This window comes from Artemia franciscana, chromosome 16 (assembly GCF_032884065.1).
Source record: "Artemia franciscana chromosome 16, ASM3288406v1, whole genome shotgun sequence".
NCBI lineage: Eukaryota > Metazoa > Arthropoda > Branchiopoda > Anostraca > Artemiidae > Artemia > Artemia franciscana.
Window position 1 is genome coordinate 30,713,983 of NC_088878.1, and position 22,874 is coordinate 30,736,856.

The 22,874-nt window shown below is 34.6% G+C and overlaps 1 protein-coding gene across 1 annotated transcript in view; it reads left to right on the forward strand.

Moving 5' to 3' along the window:
- LOC136036827 (neuroligin-4, Y-linked-like) overlaps window positions 1-22,874 on the forward strand; it is a 277,273-nt gene that overhangs the window by 72,035 nt on the left and 182,364 nt on the right. The window contains exon 3 of the mRNA XM_065719159.1: window positions 6,695-6,832. Coding sequence (XP_065575231.1) covers window positions 6,695-6,832 — 138 coding nt within the window. The remainder of the gene's footprint in view (window positions 1-6,694; window positions 6,833-22,874) is intronic.

A 22,874-nucleotide genomic window follows, 5' to 3' on the forward strand; every position in this document is an offset into this window, starting at 1 on the left:
AAAGTTTAATCTGAATTCTAAAGAAAATGAAAAACTTAGTACGAATTGATAAAATAAATAATGTGAAAATAATTAAAGGAAATAAAGAAAGAAAATCAAAACAGGTAAAAAAATGAAAAGTAATATCGATTTTACTTTTTGGATATCAAAGTACTGACAGAAGGGGCTACTCTGAATTACAAATAAAAAAAGGGAATAAGTATGCATAAAAGAAATAAAGTGAGAAATAGAAATAATAGAAAATCTGAACTGTAAAATCAATCGTTTAAATTATATTGTAAGAAAACAACTTTTATGAGATAGACAGTTGTAAAGAAATAAATTTTTCTTAATTTAAATTATTACTTCAGAAGGACTTAATGGGGCGTTGTCCCTTCCCAGGATTTGATATAATGAAAACACGTCCAAAAAAAATTGATTATTTAGAATTGGTTATCAGTGACATTTGCTTCAGTTTCGTTGGCCCTTGGACTCTCTAAAGAAAAGAAAAATATCTTTACTATCCAACAACTTCAACTTCAACGTTTTCTTTATTCAACTTAAAATATGCAAAAACAATATTATGCCCCAACAGAGAGCAGAGCTCGTAAGGCTGGGACAGTGCAAAAACATAGAAAAAAACATCAACATCTCATCGTAATAATGATTCCAAAATTTAACACGGCAAAAGACAAACAATATAGAAAAAACTTATAAAAGAGAAGTAACAAGGATAAGTAAATAAATAATTATCGGGCAGGAGGGGCGTGGGAGGCCATCCCAGACACAGGGACACAAAAACAAAACACACAAATAAGAAGATCAAATAATTTAATTTTCCATCATTAATGGTGAATAATCAAAAATTTAGCAAACAATCTTTAATATTTGCTTTTTTGAATTTAGTTGACATTTTTGGGATGGATCAAACAGAATTTTATCATTCAGCTTGTAATTGTTAGCAATAAAGGGTGTTTGGTACCTAATCGAAAACCTTGACCTTTCAGAACTTACAAAAGGTGAAAACAAGTGAAAACAACCTTGCTTTTTATAATAAATTTATTTTAATAACTTTAATGCTTGTATATTTAAAAGTACTCTTTGACGGCTGTAAAGCGCTTCTTCCAGTGACCCTACCCATCATAGAAAAAATATCTATAAGCATATTAATAATCAAAGAAAAACTTTTCCAGACCTTGACCTTGCTCAAATATTTTTTTCAATTTTTTTTATTTCTCAGTTTTCTTCTCTCTTTTGGTTTTCAAATTAATGTTGTGCAACAGAACGCCTTTTGTATCACCGTAGTCGAAATGATGTTCATGAATAGGTTTGCTTTAAGAAGAAAAACTACTTTGCAATCAAAATATTTTTTCTACTAATATTGACATGAAATCCTAGCGAACATTAGTCGAGGGCGGATTATCTTTCTTTAGTAAAGGTTTTTCTTTCGGTCAAATATTTTCCTTCAGATCTTGAGAGATCGGAACTCATTTTCCTAGTTGAGAAAGTTTATTTGTTTTGTGGCAATTTTCTTTGGATGAAAAGCATTCAGAATGATGAAATGCCTAAGTTATGAGAAGCGGAATTCAGAAGATTGCCTTTAGAGGTCAATTCTGATAAGAGGCTTGGAGAGTGACTTAATTGCCGAGAAACATATTTTATGGAGTTTAATATCTCTAGCAAGCTGTCGAAATGTGCAAAATAACAGGCCACGTCTTCTAATGTTACAAATTAAAAATAGAAGAAAAAATATTATACGTGGAGAATTCAAAATAGAACGAAAATGGGGGAGCCTGCTTTGTTGACAATAAATCAGGTTTTTCCCTCAATTAAATTAAAAAAGAATTTTTAGGATGGAAGTAAAAAGTGTATTAAAACCTAAAATTAGCATTAATAAGCTCATAAAAGACGTAAAATCTAAAACAAACACAAAGTAATAGAAAGGGAGAAATAGAATCAGAAATGGACAGAAATAATAATAATATTAAATAAAGGTTAAATCTAGCTTGAGCTACTACAAGTATGACATTGCTTAAGATGGGAGCTGGATTGTGCTCCTGTTACTGTAAATGGGATTTAAAAGTACTTTTGAAAGAAAGCCGGCACCGGCACCTGCAGTCAAATAATTTTTCTTTCTGATTATGTTGTTATTTAGCTTTGAAAGATTAATAAACTTTTTTGTCTAATTTGGCTTTGATATGACCGCAAAGACCATCTTTAAATAATCTTGAAATGGCCACCAACCATTTTCTTTTCATTCAATTGGTCCTTAAACTTGATATAATCTTTCTTTATTTAGTTTATTCTTTTGCGCTTAAAGTCCGCCATCAAACCGACCCCTGAACCTATACCAGTCGGTGGTTTCCAACCAATTGCCAAATACTAACAAGGATCATCCAGATCCCTACTCCAAATAAAAATTTTTATTTTCCCTTCACTGAAACTAAAGTTTTTTTTTCTATAAACGGTGTTTAGTTTTAGGACCATTGCACAGAGAGTTGTTTTTTGGATTTAAAAAAGTGGCTGTCTAGCTATCACACAATTATATGTATTCAAATTCAAGGTGAGAAATAAAGCAAATTTCTTCTGTCGTTTTTTTCCTTGGAATAACACCCTTGAAAAAAGAAGAAAAAAGGATCGGACATAATTAACCCGTACAAACAGATTTGTTACCTAAATTTTTTCTTTTACTGAATTTTGCCTAGTACCTGTCTGCATCCTATAAAATTTTCAAATCAAAAGATTGTTTTCTATTTTTTATTTTCCATACTAAGAATTTATACAGTCAAATTCTTCTTTCAAGATTTTCTGTCCTTATAAAGGTTTTTGGTCCAGTTTCCTAACCTGAACGTTACATGGTGTTTGGAGAAAAAGAGGTCTTAGTTTTTTTTCTTATCATTTTCATGTGCCTCATAAGTTGCGAAGCAATCAGAGACAAAACTGACTTGGACCTATTTTAGTTGTCACGAAATAATAAAACAGTTAATTTTTTTACTATTACCTTCATTAAAGTTCTTTGTCTGTCTCTCCATGCTTGAGAAATTGAAGCTAATCGGAGAAAAAAAAATAATTGGCCCAGTCCAGGTTTCGCTTTTCCATACTACTGAAATTCAAAATACTTTCTCTTCATTGAGGTTTATTCTTTCAACACGTCCTGTAAGTTTCAAGCTTTCCAGAGACAAAGGAAAATTTCAGGCCCACTTTTAGTCACAACAAATGGCTATAGCCAAAATTGTTTCAAGTTTTGGTCTTTAAAAATTAGGTTTATTTTTTTAGCTGCAATTTTATCTCGAGTACTATCTGCGTTGCATTTTTTTTGAGTAGTTAAAATTTATGACTGGGACTCAAATTTGTATTGTATAGCCGGTAAATTCAAATCGCTGCAACATTTAACTTTTGTTAACTTTTCAACGATGAGAATTTTATAACTTTGTTTAGGCAAAGCTAATCTAACGAACATTTCAAGAAAATGTCACATTTGATCATGCACATAACCTGTTTCATCGGGCGGCAGGCTGTTGGAGGGACACAGAATGATGTTATGCCTATTTCACGCATCACATGCCTATTTCACGTAAAAATAGGTCTTTCCTTAAATCCAGTAACTCAGGAATTCGGGCCTTAAATTAAAACAGATCGTTTCTCCACGCATGTAGAAACGTGCTGTCATAAATAAGGACCGTCCGTTGCTTTTACACGCCCTAAAGACAGTGTTGCCAGATGTAGCATAATTATGCGGAACGTAGCATAATCAGGAACCAAAAGCATCCAAGCATAATTCTCTTTAAGATAGCATAATTGTAGCATAATCTAAGCCGACGTAGAACGAATCATAACGTCACATCAATAAAACGAACACCAAAGATGGTTTATCGAATTTTTCGACCAAACTAAAGTAAAATTTTCGGCACAGCGACAGACTACGAACCATCTGGTATTTTTTTTGTTCTGATCCTATGGTCTATGGTCTATGGCAAAGAAAAGCGCACGCAAGATATTTGAACCTAAAGACATGTGGTGATTGGTTGGATTGGATTGGTGAAGATGATTGTTTGGTGAAATTTTGAAATTTAGAGGGGTTTCATGTTGTGTTGTTGGTGGTGAACGGTGAGAGAATTTCGCTTTACAATTAGGCCTAGCCCTTATAATTAGGCAATAGGCCTGCAATTAGGCAATAGGTTGAAGAAAGAAAGTATTGAAGCCGTGCTGGTCACAAAATCGTGACTAAGAACAAAAGATACAGTTTGCTACAAATATGTCACTACAGACAATCAGATCAAGCTCCACAATTCCGAGAACCTCTGCGTAGCCACCCCTCCCCCTGGTCAAGAAGTCTAATCCGAAAATGAAGAAGATCATTGAATATGAACCGCATTTTTTTCCTTCTTTTTTTTAATGTATCTGAAGTAAAATTTTGTTGATGATGTAAGACGCTATGTTTTTCAAATGCCGCCAACCGCTTCAAGAAGAAAGACGAATTGCGAAAAAAGACGAAAAAGGTGATCCAAATTGTGAACAATGATCCTTTTTAGTTATTTTTTATGCTATTTTACCTTTTTCTTTGCCTCCTTTGTTTATACCCCGCTTTTGTTCCCTTCGCGGGTTAAAAATAAATTACTTGGAAATTATTATCAGATAATATTGTATTCAGAACCTTTATTAAGATAAGACAGAATTCGACTTGTCTTAACTGATGAACTTCTTCGTGAAACCTGGGAAAATATAGAAGCGTAGCATAAATCTTTCCAAAAAAGCATAATTTTGGGCTCAAGGAAGCATAATCCTCTCCGTCCAATCTGGCAACACTGCCTAAAGACTTCCTTCTTTCTCCAAGGACTAAAAAATGAAGTTTGCCCTTAGGAAGGTTACATTTATGGTTGTCACTTAAGAAGCTTGTATACAACTTGCTGAAAGCAGATCTGACCTAGTATTGATAAGGTTTCAAATAAATAATGAAGGATGAATAAGACGACAAGAAGAGGTTCCACTTCCCTCTTTTTTATTATTACTATTTTTTTCTTATTAGTATTCATATTAGTAGAATGAAAGTTCTTAAGCCGAACTGACCAGCCACGACAACAAACAGAAAGAGATAACAACTCTCAATGACAAGACTGCAACCAGTAGAGAGAAAAGATGAAAAACTAAAACAACGCGGATATTCGCTTGTATCTAACTAGGCGTCCTCAGCACAAGATAAACAAAGATAAAAAGAAAAAACACTGAACTAAAAACAAATAAAACCACCACCAGAATTAATAATACAATTGTCACAACTAATCCATGTAGGGAAAAGAAGCTATTAGCATTACCTCGGTGAGAATACCAAAGCAACTAAGTAAAAAAGTGTAAAAATTTAAATGAACTTAATGATTCCTTTGCGAAATAATGTTCTTATTAGCTATTCTTGAAGGAATTCTTGTTGGTCTGGATTAGAGTTACTCCAATGAGAACATCAAAGCAACTACTGCTTTCATGAGCAAGCATCACATTTATTAATATTGGTGATGGTTTTATTTGATTTTGGTTTTTTTCTTTTTATCTCTGTTTATCTTGTGCTGAGGACGCTTAGTTAGTATACAGGCGAAATATCCGTGTTGTTTCAGTTTTCATCTTTTCTCTCTACTGGCTGTAGTCTCGTTTGATGTCTTTTTGTTGAGTTTTATCTCTCTTTTTTGTTTACCATATTATTAGATACAAGACACTGGAAACATTCCAGTGTCTGTAGCACCCTCTGCCTCCTATATGTGTGATATTTTTTACCCGGCTAATGACCCTTGAAAGTTTGAGTTCATCTAACATAGTATTAAGTACGATAAAACAAATAAAAAGATGCTAAACACATATGGCAAAATACAAACTCTTAGAAAATTGTAGTCTTTTTTTCTAAGTGTACCTTTCTTTTGGAATACAAAATTGTTAATGTCTGAATATCTGCGGATAAAACGGCATAAAAGCTAACAACCTGTGGTTTTCTATTTTTCATTTAGGGTTTTGACATTTTTCTTTTCTCGTAATCCTCTCTCGAAATTTTTGGAACCCTCTCAAGATTCTCGGGATGAGTGGTGGATGGGAATGAGTGGTGACACGCGAAGCTAAGGGGTTTAATGCATCCACGTTAGTGTGTAATTTGTTTTTAGGAAGTTTTTCTTACAACTATACTAGTGAGCAAGAGTGAACAAATTCTAGAACCCCTTCCCCCAAATCTTCATTAGATCCAACACCGCTAAGGCTCTTGAGACTTGTTTTACCGGTTGGTGGATAAAATTGTACCGTAATTTTAAACGAGTAAATAACACTTTTATTTTTTCAAGCTTGAAATAGGAAACTCCTATTCAATCCAAAACATTAGTTGCAAATATTTTCCAATATCATTTTCGCTCTATATCCCCTAGGATAATTCTTAAATTTCCATCGATATTTTTTCCACGATCAATCTCAAAACTAGAAGCAGACCACTTTATATTTTTCATAGAACATTTTAAACCAGTGATCATCGTACCCCACAAAACCTCATACTTTTGAATAAAAAACCCAAGGAAAAATCTTAGATAAATGCGGTTTTCAGGTAGGAATAAACCTAAAATGAATCCAGGGGATTTAATAACGTCTTTTCTACTTTAAATTCTCCAAAGGAAATCATACTTTTAATTAATCGGCCTGATTCAATAGGAAAAACATAAGTTTAAATACTTATCTGTTTTTTTTCTTTTAGCCGATCGCCTACCCGTTGTTGTTTTTGTTCATGGTGAATCTTTTTCGTGGAACAGTGGAAGCAGCTATAATGGAACAACATTGGCAAGCTACACGAATTCCATAGTTGTCACATTAAATTTTCGTATTGGAATTTTTGGTGAGTTTTGTTTTTCATTAGAGTTGGATTTTAATTATTGAATCAGTGCATACATGGCAGGATATTTGTTAAATAGAATGGTTATTATCGTTAATTCGGCTGGATGACTGTTCCCAGTCCTGCACTCGCAACCCTATTTTTGAAAAGGGCCAAACATATCAGAGATATTACGACTTCAAAAAGGTCGAAATCTAGAAAAAGAATCGGAGGGATGGCTAACATTCGATCATTCCTTAACATTTCGCCTAACGTGCCCAGTTTCAACTTTATGCTCTTGGCCATTATTTAGACATGACTAATACGCCCTTTTGACAAACTTAATCCTCTAAGCCGTTTTATAGACCAGGGATTAAACATACCCCTTTTTCTAATAATGAACCTCATATTATATAAACAATGTGAAGCTCTTATATCTCACATCCCACGTCCCAGGGACTGTAGGGGGCTATGTTTTCCCAGGAGGCACAGACATTTCACGCTTAGACTATTTTGAACAAGATGGCGAAATCAAATTTTCATCGGAAGTCTTTGGGATGGGGGGATGAAGCCATCCAAACAGGACATGGGAGCGGTGCTGATTGCCCTTTGACCCCTTTGGACATCCCCTTCAACATGCCCTGAGACTTTCAGCTTACTTTCCCCAGCCGTTTTTGACTGGGGAACTGGATGCATATAGGGTCTTTTTATTCATTTCAAAATACCCCTCTACATTCCCGGAAATTTCGCCTGAATACCCTTAGTCTTTTAAGACAACCCAGAATAAAACATTTTCTCTTCTCCTAGTGATTAATCCTGCCTGTAGATGATGGGCAAGTTGAACAATTTGCAATCTTCGCCCCGGCCCCGCAAGGGGCATAGCATCCCTGGAGACATAGTCATTAGACCTTTTGACCTTCTTAAACCATATATCTTATCAAAATTTCGCTCTGTGTTAAGGGGGGAGGGTTGGCTTATAAAACTGTAAGGGGGCTGGTTGCCCTTCGATCATTCTTCAACATACTCCTCAACATATTTTGAAATTTTTGACTTAATACACAGATTCGTTCCTTCAATATTACTGATAAGCCCTTTTGACAACCAGCATGCACAAAGTAGTATGGACTTTGTTCAATAGCCCTCTCAACACATTCTTAGTTTCACCTTAATGCCTTAAGCCTTTTTGGGGACCCAGGTTCAAATATGCCCCTTTTTCTAGTAAAAAAAACTTACATGTAAACAATGGGCAGCTTGCATACCTTACAGCCCCTTATCTTGGGGTTCTGGGGATTAAGTCAACACAAGAGGCATGGTTTTACGACCTTCGGACAATTTGAACAAAAGGGCTATCTTAAAATTTTGGTCGGGGGTCTTTGAGGGAAAAAGGATGTGTTAGAGGGCTGGTTGCCCTCTGATAACTTTTAACTTTTTAAAAGGGCACTAGAATTCCAATGTGCAATCGAATGAACACCCTGTAAAGTTTATAAGACCACCTCTTCCATAAGAAGTGACTCTGGCGAAAAATAAAAATAAATGCATAAGAAGAACACATTGGAGCCTTATGGCTTTACTATAGGCAATGCTAGAGAGTTGCCTCTGATATTTTTTAATTGGCAAATATTTATTTTCCCAAAGAATGCCTGTTTACAAAGAAAAACAAGGAGAAAAAAGTGATCAGAATATGTTTCTTGTATAGTAATTAAATGCATTTAGAGGAAATGTAGCGTTATTTCTTTACTCAAATTTCCTCTCATTGCTCATTAGTTGAGCTCTATTAGGATCACGGAATTTCTTGTTCGTGCAATTATATCATACATTTCTTATGCACCGTAGAAAGTGGTAATTGATTATTGTTGCTGCGTCCATATTTTTATACTGAAAAAAAGTTCCAAAAGGTCAACTTGCCCACGCAAGTTGATTTAGTAGCTACCTATTGCCACTTATTTTTTTTGAATTAGTGCCTCGGTAGCCGTATGCAAAGTTTTTTACTGTGGCAACAAAACATTCTTATTGTTCGTGATTTTTTTACTCTAAAAACATTTTCTTAATTTTATTACCTAGAAGTCGATTAATATCTATAGTGTTAAGCTATCGTTGCGTTATTAAGAGATAAAATCAGCCAAGACTTAATTTTGATACTGACTTCTGGGTTCTTTAATTCTGTCTTTGTGTAAAATATGCAAAGTTTATTACTGTGGCAACAAAACATTCTTATTGTTCGTGATTTTTTTACTCTAAAAACATTTTCTTAATTTTATTATCTAGAAGTCGATTAATATCTATAGTGTTAAGTTATTGGTGCGTTATTAAGAGGTAAAATCAGCCAAGACTTAATTTTGATACTGACTTCTGGGTTCTTTAATTCTGTCTTTGTGTAAAAGCCCTTGATTTTTTTATAACGCTAGCAAATGTTGGCGAACAAAAGCTACCACAAATAAGATTGTAGTAGAGCCGTCCTGGCCGAGTGGATTGGTGCGCTGAATTTAGGATCTTTTGTCAGAGAGGACGCGGGTTCGAATCCCAGTGTACCCAATTGTTCAGTTTGCGACGGAGGTCAGTGGCGTGACTCTGTAAGCTTAGCCAGAGGCGACCAAGCTCTAAATGGGTCCCTGGAGAAATCTGGGGAGGGTAAACAGGAAGGGTGTGCGAAAGCACAGGATGGTTGGCCTCCAGCCCCCCATTGCACTTACTGGCTGAAGAGCAAAGAAACGGAGATCAGCACCGCCGGTAGGGACTGTAGAGTTTACTTTTTTTTACAAATAAGTTTGAGACAACCCCTTTACCTAAAACTGTCCAAAAAGCCAACATCGTTTACAATTTACTGAAAAACATATTAATTTCGAGCAGTGCCTTTTTATTGTCAAAACATTAAAAAAAAGTCGAATCTAATCGAAAGAAAAAAATTAATGATGAAATTTATGCTAATCTAATTTCACTATTAAAAAAATTGTAGAAGGTTTTTCTTTCGGTTCTATTTTATTGATATTTATTGGAAATTATTGTCTGAATACAAATTCCGTAATAAAAATTGGCAACTTTGAAGCAGCCTGTTTTTTGTTGTTGAAGCATTGGCTTAAATTGGCTCTATTCAACAAAATTTACCAATTGATTTTCTATATTTTTAAAAGAAACGTATTTAAAAGGAAGAAAGTAGGAATAAAAATATAGTCTACTTCATATTAGACTTGTAAAACTAGTGACTGTTAAAAAAAAGAAGAAAGATACTAAAAGAAAGATAGATAGAAAGAAGGAAAGATAGATAAAAAGAAAGATCTCCTGGAAACTAGTGCAATTTTTAATTTTCAATGTTATGGTCTTAAAAGGAACAGCAACTGAATAAAATGTGTTTGGTTTCAAACAGTTCGTGGTAACAGACTGCAAGTGAGGATGGTGTTAGGTAGCGACCGATGGTGTTAGGAAATACCGTATATAAAATTCATTAATTTTACTGCTACCCGCCAAAGGCTACGAGCCTGAGGAAATTTGACTGATTTTCAAAACAGAAGAACCCCCCCCCCCCCTGAAAGTCAAAGAATGGTAATGAAAATCACACTGTCAGATTCAGTGTATCAGAGAACCCTATTGTAGAGGTTTCAAGTTCCTATCTTCAAAAATGTGGTATTTGTACTTTTTCCCAGAAGAAAGATCACAGATGTGTGTTTATTTGCTTTTTATGGCACTTGGTATTAACCAAGTGACATATAGCAATCGCCAATTCTGTCGGTCTGTCGGTCCCGGTTTTGCTACTTTAGGCACTTCCAGGTAAGCTAGGACGATGAAATTTGGTAGGCGTATCAGGGACGGGACGAAATTAAATTAAAAATAGTCGTTTTCCCGATTTGACCATCTGGGGGTGAGTGGGGAGCCGGTTAATTCGGAAAAAATAAATGTATATATGTATATATATATATATAAAAATATATATTTCAAGATTATATATAAATATATATATATATATATATATATATATATATATATATATATATATATATATATATATATATATATATATATATATATATATATATATATATATATATATATATATATATATATATATATATATATATACTTCCAAAAAAATAGAAAGGGAGTGCTTTAAGGTTTGTCCTGTTTATTTATTTCTATTAGAAACCTACCTTAGATTGCCGTCAACATTACTATCTAATTCTCTTTGCGAAACTAAAATGATATATTATAGAAAGAAAGGACTCAGCAAGATTCTAGCCTTGATTAAAATTGTGTCAGTATCGCGAGGAGCCAGTATCACGCGAGGAGCCTTCAACAATAGTTTGGAGAAATTAACCCTAACATTGTTTCACCCCCCCCCCCCCCCCGACCTGAAAAAAAGGTCCACTGATCCAGCCGTCAGTAATCCTCAGTTACTATTTTATGTAATAACCGTTTGAATTGTATGGAATGCACACTTATTTAGGGGTGGAAAAAAGAGTCTTTAATTATAAAGAATTCTCGTTGTTTCAAATAAAGCTTAAAATTAAATTTTGAAGGAAGCAGTTAAAGTAACTTCAAAGAAGAGATATCATTTTAGTGGCCATTTCAAGATTATTTAAAGATGGTCTTTGCGGTCATATCAAAGCCAAATTAGACAAAAAAGTTTATTAATCTTTCAAAGCTAAATAACTACATAATCAGAAAGAAAAATTATTTGACTGCAGGTGCCGGTGCCGGCTTTCTTTCAAAAGTACTTTTAAATCCCATTTACAGTAACAGGAGCACAATCCAGCTCCCCTTTCATTTTCTAATTGATCAGCTGATCACCGCTACGCACGCTCCTCCATTCCATCCTGTTCAGTATTTCACTCTTTCTCTATTAGGAGTGTGCGTGGCTCATACTCAATCTACTTCAAATTTATACCATGAAAGAGGCTCTACTTTTCTCAAAATCACCAAATAGGATGCAATTAGAGTATATGAAATAAGTAAGAGTTTTGAGGATCATTGCAATTTTATTCATAAAGTTGACTACCATTGCAATTGATAGTCACGGTTCAATTTCCATTTAATCTTTCGTTACGACCTCCCACCTGAAATTTGGGAACGACCTGATTTTTGTTTAGCCCTATATGGTTGGCTGAAGAGAACGATCTTTGGCTATTTATCATCTTCCATCCGCAGAACGTGTGCAATTCATCTCAAACTTTCACTCATAATAGCCCTAGAAAGTGGGATAGAACAATATTTTTTGTAGAACTTACTGTTTGAAATGGGGTCAGTCAAATTGGTATCCAAAACAATTCGTAGACAGTTCCTCTCTAGAAAATGAAATAAAGCTTCTTCCATCATTTGGAGTGCCCACGTTCTATAGAGAAAGGAATAGTAGAAAAATCGGCAACACAAATGAATGAGGCACATATCTCAAGCCATCTTTGCTTTATCACTTTATCACTTTATCACTTTTATTTATCACTTTATCACTTTATCACTTATTCGCTTCAATTGTGATTATGCTCTTCATTTTAGCGAGCTCTTTTTCCTCTCAAAATATAAAAAAAAGTTAAAATTTCTACTACCACACAGCATTTTTTTTTTTTTGAAGCCACACGGATAGAGCCCAATTTCACTTTTTATCTTAAATTGACTCTTAAGTTTCTCATGTTCTGTAGCTCCTTCAAGTTTTCTTTTCAATGCTTTCGAAAATGTAGATGGTAGTAAAAAAAGTGTCAAAATATGCCACAAATTCGGAGTAGACACAATTCCCCAAAGAGGTTCTTACAATTATTGGTTCTTTTGTACTCAAGTAGTGCCTTATTTGAGTGATCTGGAGAAAATTACTTTCTCTTTTATGGCTCCAACATGAAGAAGATTCAATATTAGGAAACCATAGGAGCAATTAGAAATTGAAAAGGGGCTTAAACTGTATGCCTTTTGCTTAAAAGGGATTATAACGCATATTTTGTATAAATCTTGCAAAGTAATTTGAAATCATGGCTTAGTTTGGAGAGTACTAAAAGCCTTCGAAGAAATTTCTTGACACCTACAGTGGTATCAGAAAGAACTTTCAGAAGTATGAGAAAAACCGGATTTAATTTCGTTGGGTTTTTTGCCAAAACAGCGTAAAATATGTTTATTTGAAATTTTTTTTGTTTAATCTAATTAAGGTGAATTAATTCGGCATGATTATGCGCCTAATTCGTCTTCTACAATTGTTTAAAGTAAATATGAGTAGTCTTAATACGTATAAAATTTCAAAGCATTTACAAATTGAAAAGGGAGTTGAAAATAATTTCTTTTGCTGCATCAGCATTTCAAAGTAGCTTTGAAGAATTTCGACGAAACAAACTTAATTCGGCAATTTTCATGAAAGTATTCAACAGCAACGTTAAACTATTCATCCAGAGAGGAAGATAATATTCTTTTGTTCTGTTTGTTGATCTATCATGGTATATGAAATTAAACAAAGAATAAAAAATGATTTTATTTTTATTGAAATTGTAGTAATATTTGACCAAAATTGGATAAAATGAGATTTGCCTTCTAAAAAAGTGTACCGTCCATGAAAATTACACTATTGAATTTCACAAGTGTGAGAGCCTGAGGCCAGGCATTTCTGTCAAGGTAAATACGGGATTTCATATTTTTATGTGGCGTTCAACCAATAAGGCTTCTTGAAGACATTGTTAATGTTTCAAACAGTTCGGGGGAGCGACCCGGCTCAATAGTAACCGAAACTCTAAAAAACAGAATTTTTATAACAATACTTACATCGAAAGAATCGCATTCTGGAATATATAAGTTTTGTTAAGTTTAGACTTACCCATCAAAAGTTATGAGCCTGAGAAAATTTGCCTCATTCTAGAAAATAGGGGGAAACACCCTTTCAAGTCATTGCATCTTAACGAAAATCACACCGTCAAATTCAGCGTATCAGAGAACCCTATAGTAGAAGTTCCAAGCATTTGTATACAAAAATGTAGAATTTTGCATTTTTTGCCACAAGACAGATTACGGATGCGTTTTTATTTCTTTATTTTTTTGTTGTTTTTTTTCCCCAGTGGTGATTGTATCGAACCATTGGTCCCAGAATGTCGTGTGAGGGCTCATTATAACAAATGAAAAGTTCTAGTGCCCTTTTTAAGTGACCAAAAAATTGGAGGGTACCTAGGCCCCCTCCCACGCTCATATTTTTCCCAAAGTCGCCAGATCAAAATTATGAGATAGGCATTTTATACAGCATAGTCGAAAAAACTAATAACTATGTCTTTAGGGATGACTTACTCCTCCACAGTCCCCATGGGAGGGGCTGCAAGTTACAAACTTTGACCAGTGTTTACGCATTGTAATGGTTATTGGGAAGTGTACAGACACTTTCGAGGGGATTTTTTGGTCGGGGGAGGGATTGAGGGTAGAGGGGTTATGCGGGGGATCCTTCCATGGAGGAATTTGTCATGGGGGAAGAAATTTTCCATGAAGGGGGCGCAGGATTTTTTAGTATTTTTTCAAAGAACAATGGGATAAAAAAAAATTTGAAGAAGTTTTTTTCAACTGAAAGTAAGGAGCAGGATTAAAACTTAAATCGAAGAGAAATTATTACGCATATGAGGGTTCACCTTCTCCTAATACCTCGCTCTTTACGCTAGAGTAACTTTATTAATTTCAACTATTTATTCTACGACCTTCGTGATTCAGGGGTCATTCTTAAAGAATTGGGACAAAATTTAAGCTTTAGTGTAAAGAACGGGTATTGACGAGGTGGTGAACACCCCTCATATACGTAATAAAAACATATGGATATAGAAGTTCGTTACGTAAGCTAATTCGTAAGTTACGCATATTTTTACTAATAAAAACTTTCGTATAAAATTAAAAGTTCTAGTTGCTTTTTTGAATAGCCGAAAATTGGAGGGTAACTATGCCTACTCCCCGGCTTTTTTTCTAAAAATCGTCCGATCAAAACTATGAGAAAGCAATTTAGCCATAAAAATAAAACAATATGCAAACTTGGTTTTAATTATTCATATGCGGAGAGCCAAAATCAAAACATGCCTTAATTTAAAAACGTTCAGAAATTAAATAAAAAAACAAGTTTTTTTTAACTGAAAGTAAGGAGCGATATTAAAACTTAAAACGAACAGAATTTACTCCGTAAATAAAAGGCACTGTTCCCTCAACGCCCCGCTCTTTACGCTAAAGTTTTTTACCGTTTTAAAAAGTAGAGTTGAGAGAAAGAGTCAAACTTTAGCGTAAAGAGCGGGGTGCTGAGGAGGGAACAGCCCCTTTTATATACGGAGTAATTTCTGTCCGTTTTAGGTTTTAATATCGCTTCATACTTTCAGTTAAAAAAAAATTGTTTTTTTATTTAATCTTGATTAGGGCTAGTTACTTGCATTGAAAGTTTTATATAGCGCCTATATTTCAAGCGAAATATATTTACTGTTTATTATTCTCTTATTATATATATTTAATATGCCTATTAAATGTCCATTACTAGAACTGTTACTACTACTACTAACAACTTGCTGCAGAACCAATTTACCTAAGGCTAACGGAGTTGTGCACACTCTTTCTTCGTTCTATATTCCCTCTCCCCTATACTGTGTCTGTTTATTGATATAAATATAACATTGATATTGTTTATAAGGATAGTGTAAATTAATTTATATAATAGTTACATATTTGCCCCAGTAACTTATTTGTAGCTAATTTAATTGAATTAATAATAATTGATACAGACCCTACCTAAACAAGCAGGGTGAAACTAAAAGGAACATAACAAAAAAAAAAAAAACAAGAAAAATTCGTCAAAAAGTTTTAGCTGCTCTTTTAAAACAAAATTACTGACGACTTGATATCACTGGGCAAATAAATTGGATAATTTCCAATAATTTGCCTTGAACGAGAGTCACATGAATTTAAGGTTTAAGTTTCTTTCTTAATTTAAGATTTCTGATTCTTTTATTTTTTCTTTCTTTCAAATTTTAACTTCTTTCTTCAAATCTCTTAAAGAAACAAATTGAAGAAATTATGTTAACAAGAGAGTCAAGAATTAAAGTTTTGCATTAATTTCTTAAAAAAATAGAATGAGAGCGGAAAATTACCAAAAATAGTACTAAAGAGAACTAGAAGTATTACCACTGCTTCACAGTATTATTACCAAAAATTACCAGAGCCACGGTTTAATCTTAGGTAGGATTACCAAAAATACTCCTCAATAGGACTAAAAGCGTCCTGCTTTTGTTTTGATGAATGAATATACTGAAAACCCATTGAGTTACAAAACATAGTCATTAAACCTCAGTTTTCATTCAGAGTTCAAGGAGTTAACAACAAAACCAGATTTCATTTCTTTCGGATAACATCCATGCTTATATTTAGACAAATTGTGTAACTAACTAGTTTAAACCAAGATTGAAATAACGTTTCTCTCCTGCGTGGCTTTGAGCCAATATTGTGATAAAGGTGATAAAAGGTGATTTGAGTGATAAAGGTTTTACATTTTGCACTTTGCTAAGTTTATAAGGGTGTAAATGGCAGTCCAAACACGAGAGGCCGAGAAAATGCAAAGTGTCCAGTTCTTGCAAGAAATTGATTTTAAACTGGATTTATTACCGGTGCTTTCGCAGAAAGTTAATACGATTCCTGAACTTTCGGATAACACTGATGCCATACAAGTACAGTTAAGTAGCATTATTACGCAGTTATCTAACAATGCTAAGACAAATGATGAAATTAAAAAAACGCTGGAAAATGTGAAATCTAACCTAGCAGTCTCTTATGAACGAGCCAACAAGCTCGAAGCAGATAAGAAAAGAACGAATTTATTCTTCTATAATTACACCCCTCAACAACTCGGCGATTATACTCTGAAGCAAGAAATAGCGGGGTTGTTAAATCGTACTATGCCGTCTCTCGGAATAAATCGAAGTGATATACGTGACATTTTTAGATTGAAATCAGGGCCGATAGTAGTAAAGCTAAACTCGGTTGAAATCAGAGACTATATTTTAAGAAACAGCTCCGTATTAAGAAGGTTTGGTTTATCAGTGGCCCCGGATTACACAGCTATACAAAGGGGGGCCCGTAAAAATTTAAAGGAAATGTTGACTACTGCGCAAAATGACGGCCGTGATGCAAAGTTACGAGGTGACAAACTATTCATCGAAGACCGAATATTCAGGTACGATGGAAATTCAATTGTCGAGATTAAGCGTAATTTGAAGCCAGTACAAAATTCTGGTCCACCCTTTAGTGCTAGGCTCCCAAATGATCCCAATAATATTCCGATGAGGCTAGTTTGTGATGCCAGTGATAGTGATACTGAGACATTAGTACAATCGACCAGCACTCCTCAGGTAGTATCGACAGCTAAAAGACCTGCTAGTGCTATTGTCAGCCCAAATGACTTGTATCGACCAGGTACTCGTAATGTAGCACCCAAAGGAAGCCATTCGCCAAGAAAGAAGTTTAATGAAAGACATCGTGGTGGTTTTTCACGTGATTTTTATGACAATAAACACCAAAGTGTGTTAGCGGAAATAAATAACCGCAGTCGTGAGTATTATCATGTTGCCTTTCCCCCGACTAAGACTAGTAACGAGCAATCTCAACCAAAGGCTAGTGATGTTAACGTGCTAACAGAAGGCGTAGAAACATAGGATATAGAGGGCCATATACTGAGTCTAGTGTCATGGAACATACAAGAATTACGTGATAAGTTGACCTATTTATATGACGATTTATTTTCGTTTGATGTGATTTCGCTTATTGAAACATGGAACGATTGTTCTCCTATATCACCTCTCCCTGGGTATTTCGTTGAACAGACCGTTCGTAGTGTAAAAAAAAAAAAAGGTAAAGGATACGGCATTAGACTTTACAGTCCCTACCGGCGGTGCTGATCTCCGTTTCTTGGCCCTTCAGCCAGGAAGTGCAATGGGGGGTTGGGGGCCAGCCATCCTGTGCTTTCACACACCCTTCCTGTTTACCTTCCCCAGATTTCTCCAGGTACCCATTTAGAGCTGGGTCGTAATGTAGCAAGAAATAATAGGCATTATGGTGGCATTTTGGTTTTGGTTAAAGCATCTGCTATTGACGGTTATGAGAGAATTAGTAGTAGATCTGAAAACTTGCTTTGGCTGTCTATTTATTTGAAATGTGGGAAGCAATTAATTTTTGGTGTAGTGTATATACCTCCACAGAATAGTTCGTATAATCGAGAAAATACTTGGGAAATTTTAGGTGAAGAATTTTCGTTAATACAAGAAAGTTATAGAGATCTGGATTGTGTGTTAATGGGGATTTCAATGCTTATACCGGCCTGGAGGCTGAGATCCCGGATGTGTTGATCCCAGATTTAGGTGATTTTGTCCCAATTTGTTGTAGAATACCACGAAGCAACAAGGATGAAAAAAGAAAAAATAAATGTACGGGGAAGAAAGCTCCTGGCGTTTTGTGGGGAACATGGTCTGATGATTGCGAATGGTAGGTTTGGGAATCATAAGGGTAGGGGCGAGTTCACTTGCCTTTCGGGTCCAACTCCAAGTGTTGTAGATTATGTGCTAATTAATACGCAATTTGTACCTGAATCAATAAATATGGGAGTATTAGATTTAATTGGATCTGATCATAGAGCTATTATGCTTGAGGTGAAGATTGGGCAGTTTGTGAACCACGGTTCACGAGTAAGACATTTCTACAATGCGGATTATAGAAAAATTGGTTTAGAAAAACGAATTAGAAATTATTTCACAGATAAAGATATTGAGGCATTTAGAAGGGAGCTCTTGGAGTCGCATGTAAAAAATAAGTTGAAAGCGTTAGAAGACAATGAAAAAGATGCACATAGTGTAATTATGCTGTTAAATAAAATAATGGGCAGTTGTGCAGAATCATGTGGCCTGACTAAAAAACTAAAAAAGAATGAGGGATATTTTGACTTGGATTGCAAGTTAATGAAAGAAGAAGCAAAATATTTATTAAATCGTTTGAATGAATTTGATAGCGCGGAAGATCAAAGTCTGAGATTGGCTAAATATAAAGATAAAAGAAGAGAATATAAAAGTTTAATAAAAAGAAAAAAAAGAGTACGAGAATAAGAAGAAACTGGACATTGCTCATGATTTTAGAAATAAAGACTTTAAAAGGTTTTGGGGCTATATAAAGAACGATAATGGAAGGGGAAATGTTAATACCCAGGCTGTTCCGGAAGCTGATTCATGGCCTGATTACCTAAATAATTTAGAAGGTGATTGTGTAGATCTTCACGAGGTAGCGCATACCCCAGAGACGGTTATTTATCCCATGAGGGAACATGATTACGATTTAGTGGGTGATGTGAATGGCCAAGAGATTAAGTCATTATTTAAGAATTTAAAAGGTGGTACTACTGCGGGTGTTGATCGTATACCAATATTGTTATTTAAGAATTTTCTTTCCATTTTGATGCCGATAATTGTTCTTCTTTGTAGTAAGGTGTTAACGTCAGGGCAATGGCTGAGCGCTTGGAAGACATCATTGTTTATGCCACTTTTTAAGAGAGGAAACCCGAAGGCTCATGAAAATTATCGTTTAATAGCGCTTGTCCCTGCTTTAAGTAAGGTTTTGGAGAAAATATTAGATACCAGGCTTTCCAATTGGTTAAATAAAAATAATTTAATATATGAGGAACAAGGAGGTTTCAGGACAGGGTATGGGACGACAGATAGTGTGTTTATTTTAAAGGTATTAATAGATAAATATGGAAAGGGTAAAACTTGTCTTTGTGTGGGATTTCTGGATCTCCATAAGGCTTTAATAGTGTAGACAGAGAGTTATTGAATGATGCCATGCTAAATATTGGCCTTCCCCATTCATTTGTTAGATTGATAGTGAGCATGTATACTTGTGTGAGTGGAATCATTCAAGTTGGTAATAGGTTTTCGAAGCTTTTTGATATTAAGCGGGGAGTAAAACAGGGCAGCACCCTTTCACCTAAGTTGTTTAATATTTTTATTAATGATGTTGTTAACTTTCTAGAGAATAGATGGGCTCCGAAAGTTAGGCTAGGGACTCAAAAACTATTTCTCTTATTATTTGCAGATGAAATTGCTTTGGTGGCTAATAAACCGCAAGATCTACAGACTCTTTTGAATCTCATAGAAGAATATTTGCAGATAAAAAAATTAAGGCTGAATACTGAAAAGAGCGAAGTTGTTATTTTTAAAAAAAGGAGGGTTGGGAGCGATGAAAAATATGCATTTAAATTTAATAATAAGGAACTATTTATAAGTAAAAGAATTAAATATTTAGGCTTTATCTTATCGGAAAATGGAAGCCTAAGGAGTCATGTTGATTAAATAATTAAGAGAGGTTGGGTGGCCATGTCAGCAATATTTTCAAACCCGACGATAATGGGGATTAAAAACCTAAAAATGCATAAAAGAATATTTAACACACAAATTTTACCCGTGATAGAATATGGAGCAGAGATATGGGGTGGAGAAACGGTACTGCAACTGGAGTCCCTTCAGCTCTAGTATTATAAAAGAGTGTTTGGTCTACATCAGACAACTCATTCACAGATTCTGAAAGGTGATATGGGCCTGTTTTCTTTAAAGCTACGTAGGTATATTTTAATGCTTAGATTCTGGTTGAAGTTAGTTAAGAGTAATGAAGATAGACTAGTAAGAGTGGCATATGAAGAGATGTTGAAATGTGGTTTAAAAACCTCGTGGTCATCCCAAATTAAATCATTACTAGAAAAAGTAGGAATGCCTTATTTATGGAATAATGGTCTTTGCTCTATTGATGTACCAACAAATTTAGAAAGCCAGGTACGATTTATATTAGAGAGTCAGGAAATTCAGCATCGGCAAGGGCTGGTTTTAGATTCTACAACCCTACAACATTATAATCTGGCAAAACCTAGTTTTGGAGAGGAAGTTTATTTTAAATTCAATTTACCGGCTATGATTCTACGTCGTTGTATTCAGCTTAGGGCGAATTGTCTTCCAATCCAGAACAGGCAAAAAACGTTGGACAAAAATAAAATGATAGTTGGTCCTCATAGGCGGTATGTTTGTCCCCTTTGTAAAGATGATGATAAAGACTTGGATCATTTTCTCCGGAAATGCCCGGTGCTCTTGGATTTACGGGAAATTTATTTGCATGGGATTAATTTGATGCTTCCTGGTATTCTACAAAATAGTAACCCAACCACAATATTTCGAGTGGGAGTATATGTAGATAAATCCTTAATAAGAAGAAAAAGTTTTATATGACTAATTTCTTTTGTAGTTAGATTAGGCACTTTTTGCGTTGAATTCTGTTTTTTGTGCGTGTTCTTACTGTTGTTAATTTCCTTGCTTGTTTATTATTTATTTATATTTTTGTGAGTATATGGCCCATGGGTTTTTGACATACACCTATCTATCTATCTATCTAATTAATAAATAATAAAGAATAAGTAAAAAAAAAAAAAAATGGGCGATCCACATTTGGAAAAGAAAGAAACACCAAAAAACAACAAAACCCAACCCCAAAACTCCCATTTGGGTTAGGTTCGGACCTAACCTAACCATTTGGGTACATGGATGGTTAGGACCATCCCATGTACGAATAAAAACCTAATACATATACTATATTATCAAACAGCTCGTGGTAACAAACTGTAGTAAGGAGCAACCCGGCTCAATAGTAACAGAAACTCTAAAAAATGGTATTTTAACACCAATAGTTACATCAAAAGAATTATGTTTCAATGCTGATTTCAAATATATAAGTTTCATCAAGTTTAATCTTACCCATCAAAAGTTACGAGGTTGTGAAGATTTGCCTTTTTTTAGAAAATAGGGAGAAAACCCCCTTAAAAGTTATACAATCTTAACAAAGATCATACCATCAGATTCAGCGTATCAGAGAACCCTATTGTAGAAGTTTCAAGCTCTTATCTATAATTAAATATAAAAAAAACAAGTTTTTTTTAACTGAAAGTAAGGAGCGACATTAAAACATAAAACGAACATAAATTACTCCGTATATGAAAGGTGCTGTTACCTCCTTAACGCCTCGCTCTTTACGCTAAAGTTAGACTCTTTCTTTCAGCTCTACTTTTTAAAACAGTAATTTCAGCGTAAAGAGTGGGGTGTTAAGGAGGTAACAGCCCCTTTCATATACGGAGTAATTTATGTTCGTTTTAAGTTTTAATGTCGCTCCTTACTTTCAATTAAAAAAAACTTTTTTTTGTTTAATTTCTGAACGTTTTTGAATTAATGCATGTTTTTACTTTGGCTCTCTGCACATGAATAATTAAAAGGAAATTTGCAGATTAATTTATTTTTTTGGCTAAATGGCTTTCTCATAGTTTTGATCGGACCATTTTGAGAAAAAAAAAAAGAGCGGGGGAGTAGGCCTAGTTACCCTCCAGTTTTTTGGTTACTTAAAAAGGCAACTAGAACTTTTAATTTACCAACGTTTTTATTAGTAGAAATACACGTAACTTACGAACTAACTTACGTAATGAACTTCTAAATTCGTATGTTTTTATTACGTATATGAGGGGGCTCGCCCCCTATTCAATACCTCACTCTTTACACTAAAGCTTAAATTTTGTCCCAATTCGTTAAGAATGACCCCTGAATCACAAAGACCGTAGAATAAATAGTTGAAGCCAATAAAATTACTTTAGCGTAAAGAGTGAAGTATTATTTGGAAGTGAACCTTATAATGTGCGTAATAATTTCTGTTCGTTTCAGATTTTAATGCTGCTCCTTAATTTCAGTTGAAGAAACTTTTTCATATTTATTTTTTCATTGCTCTTTAAAAAAAATGGTTAAAAACATCCTGCACCCCTTCATGTAAATTCTCTTCCCCCATGAAAAATTCCTCCACAGAGAGTTCCCACCGTATAGCCCCCTCCCCTCAACCCATTCCCCCAACCTGAAAAATCCCCCTGAAAGCGTCTGTACGCTTCCCAATAACCATTACTATGTGTAAACACTGGTCAAAATTTGTAACATGCAGCCCCTCCCACGGGGACTGTGGAGGAATAAGTCATCCCCAAAGACTTAGATATTAGGTTTTTCGACTATCTTGAATAAAATGGTTATCTCAGAATTTTGCTCCGGTGACT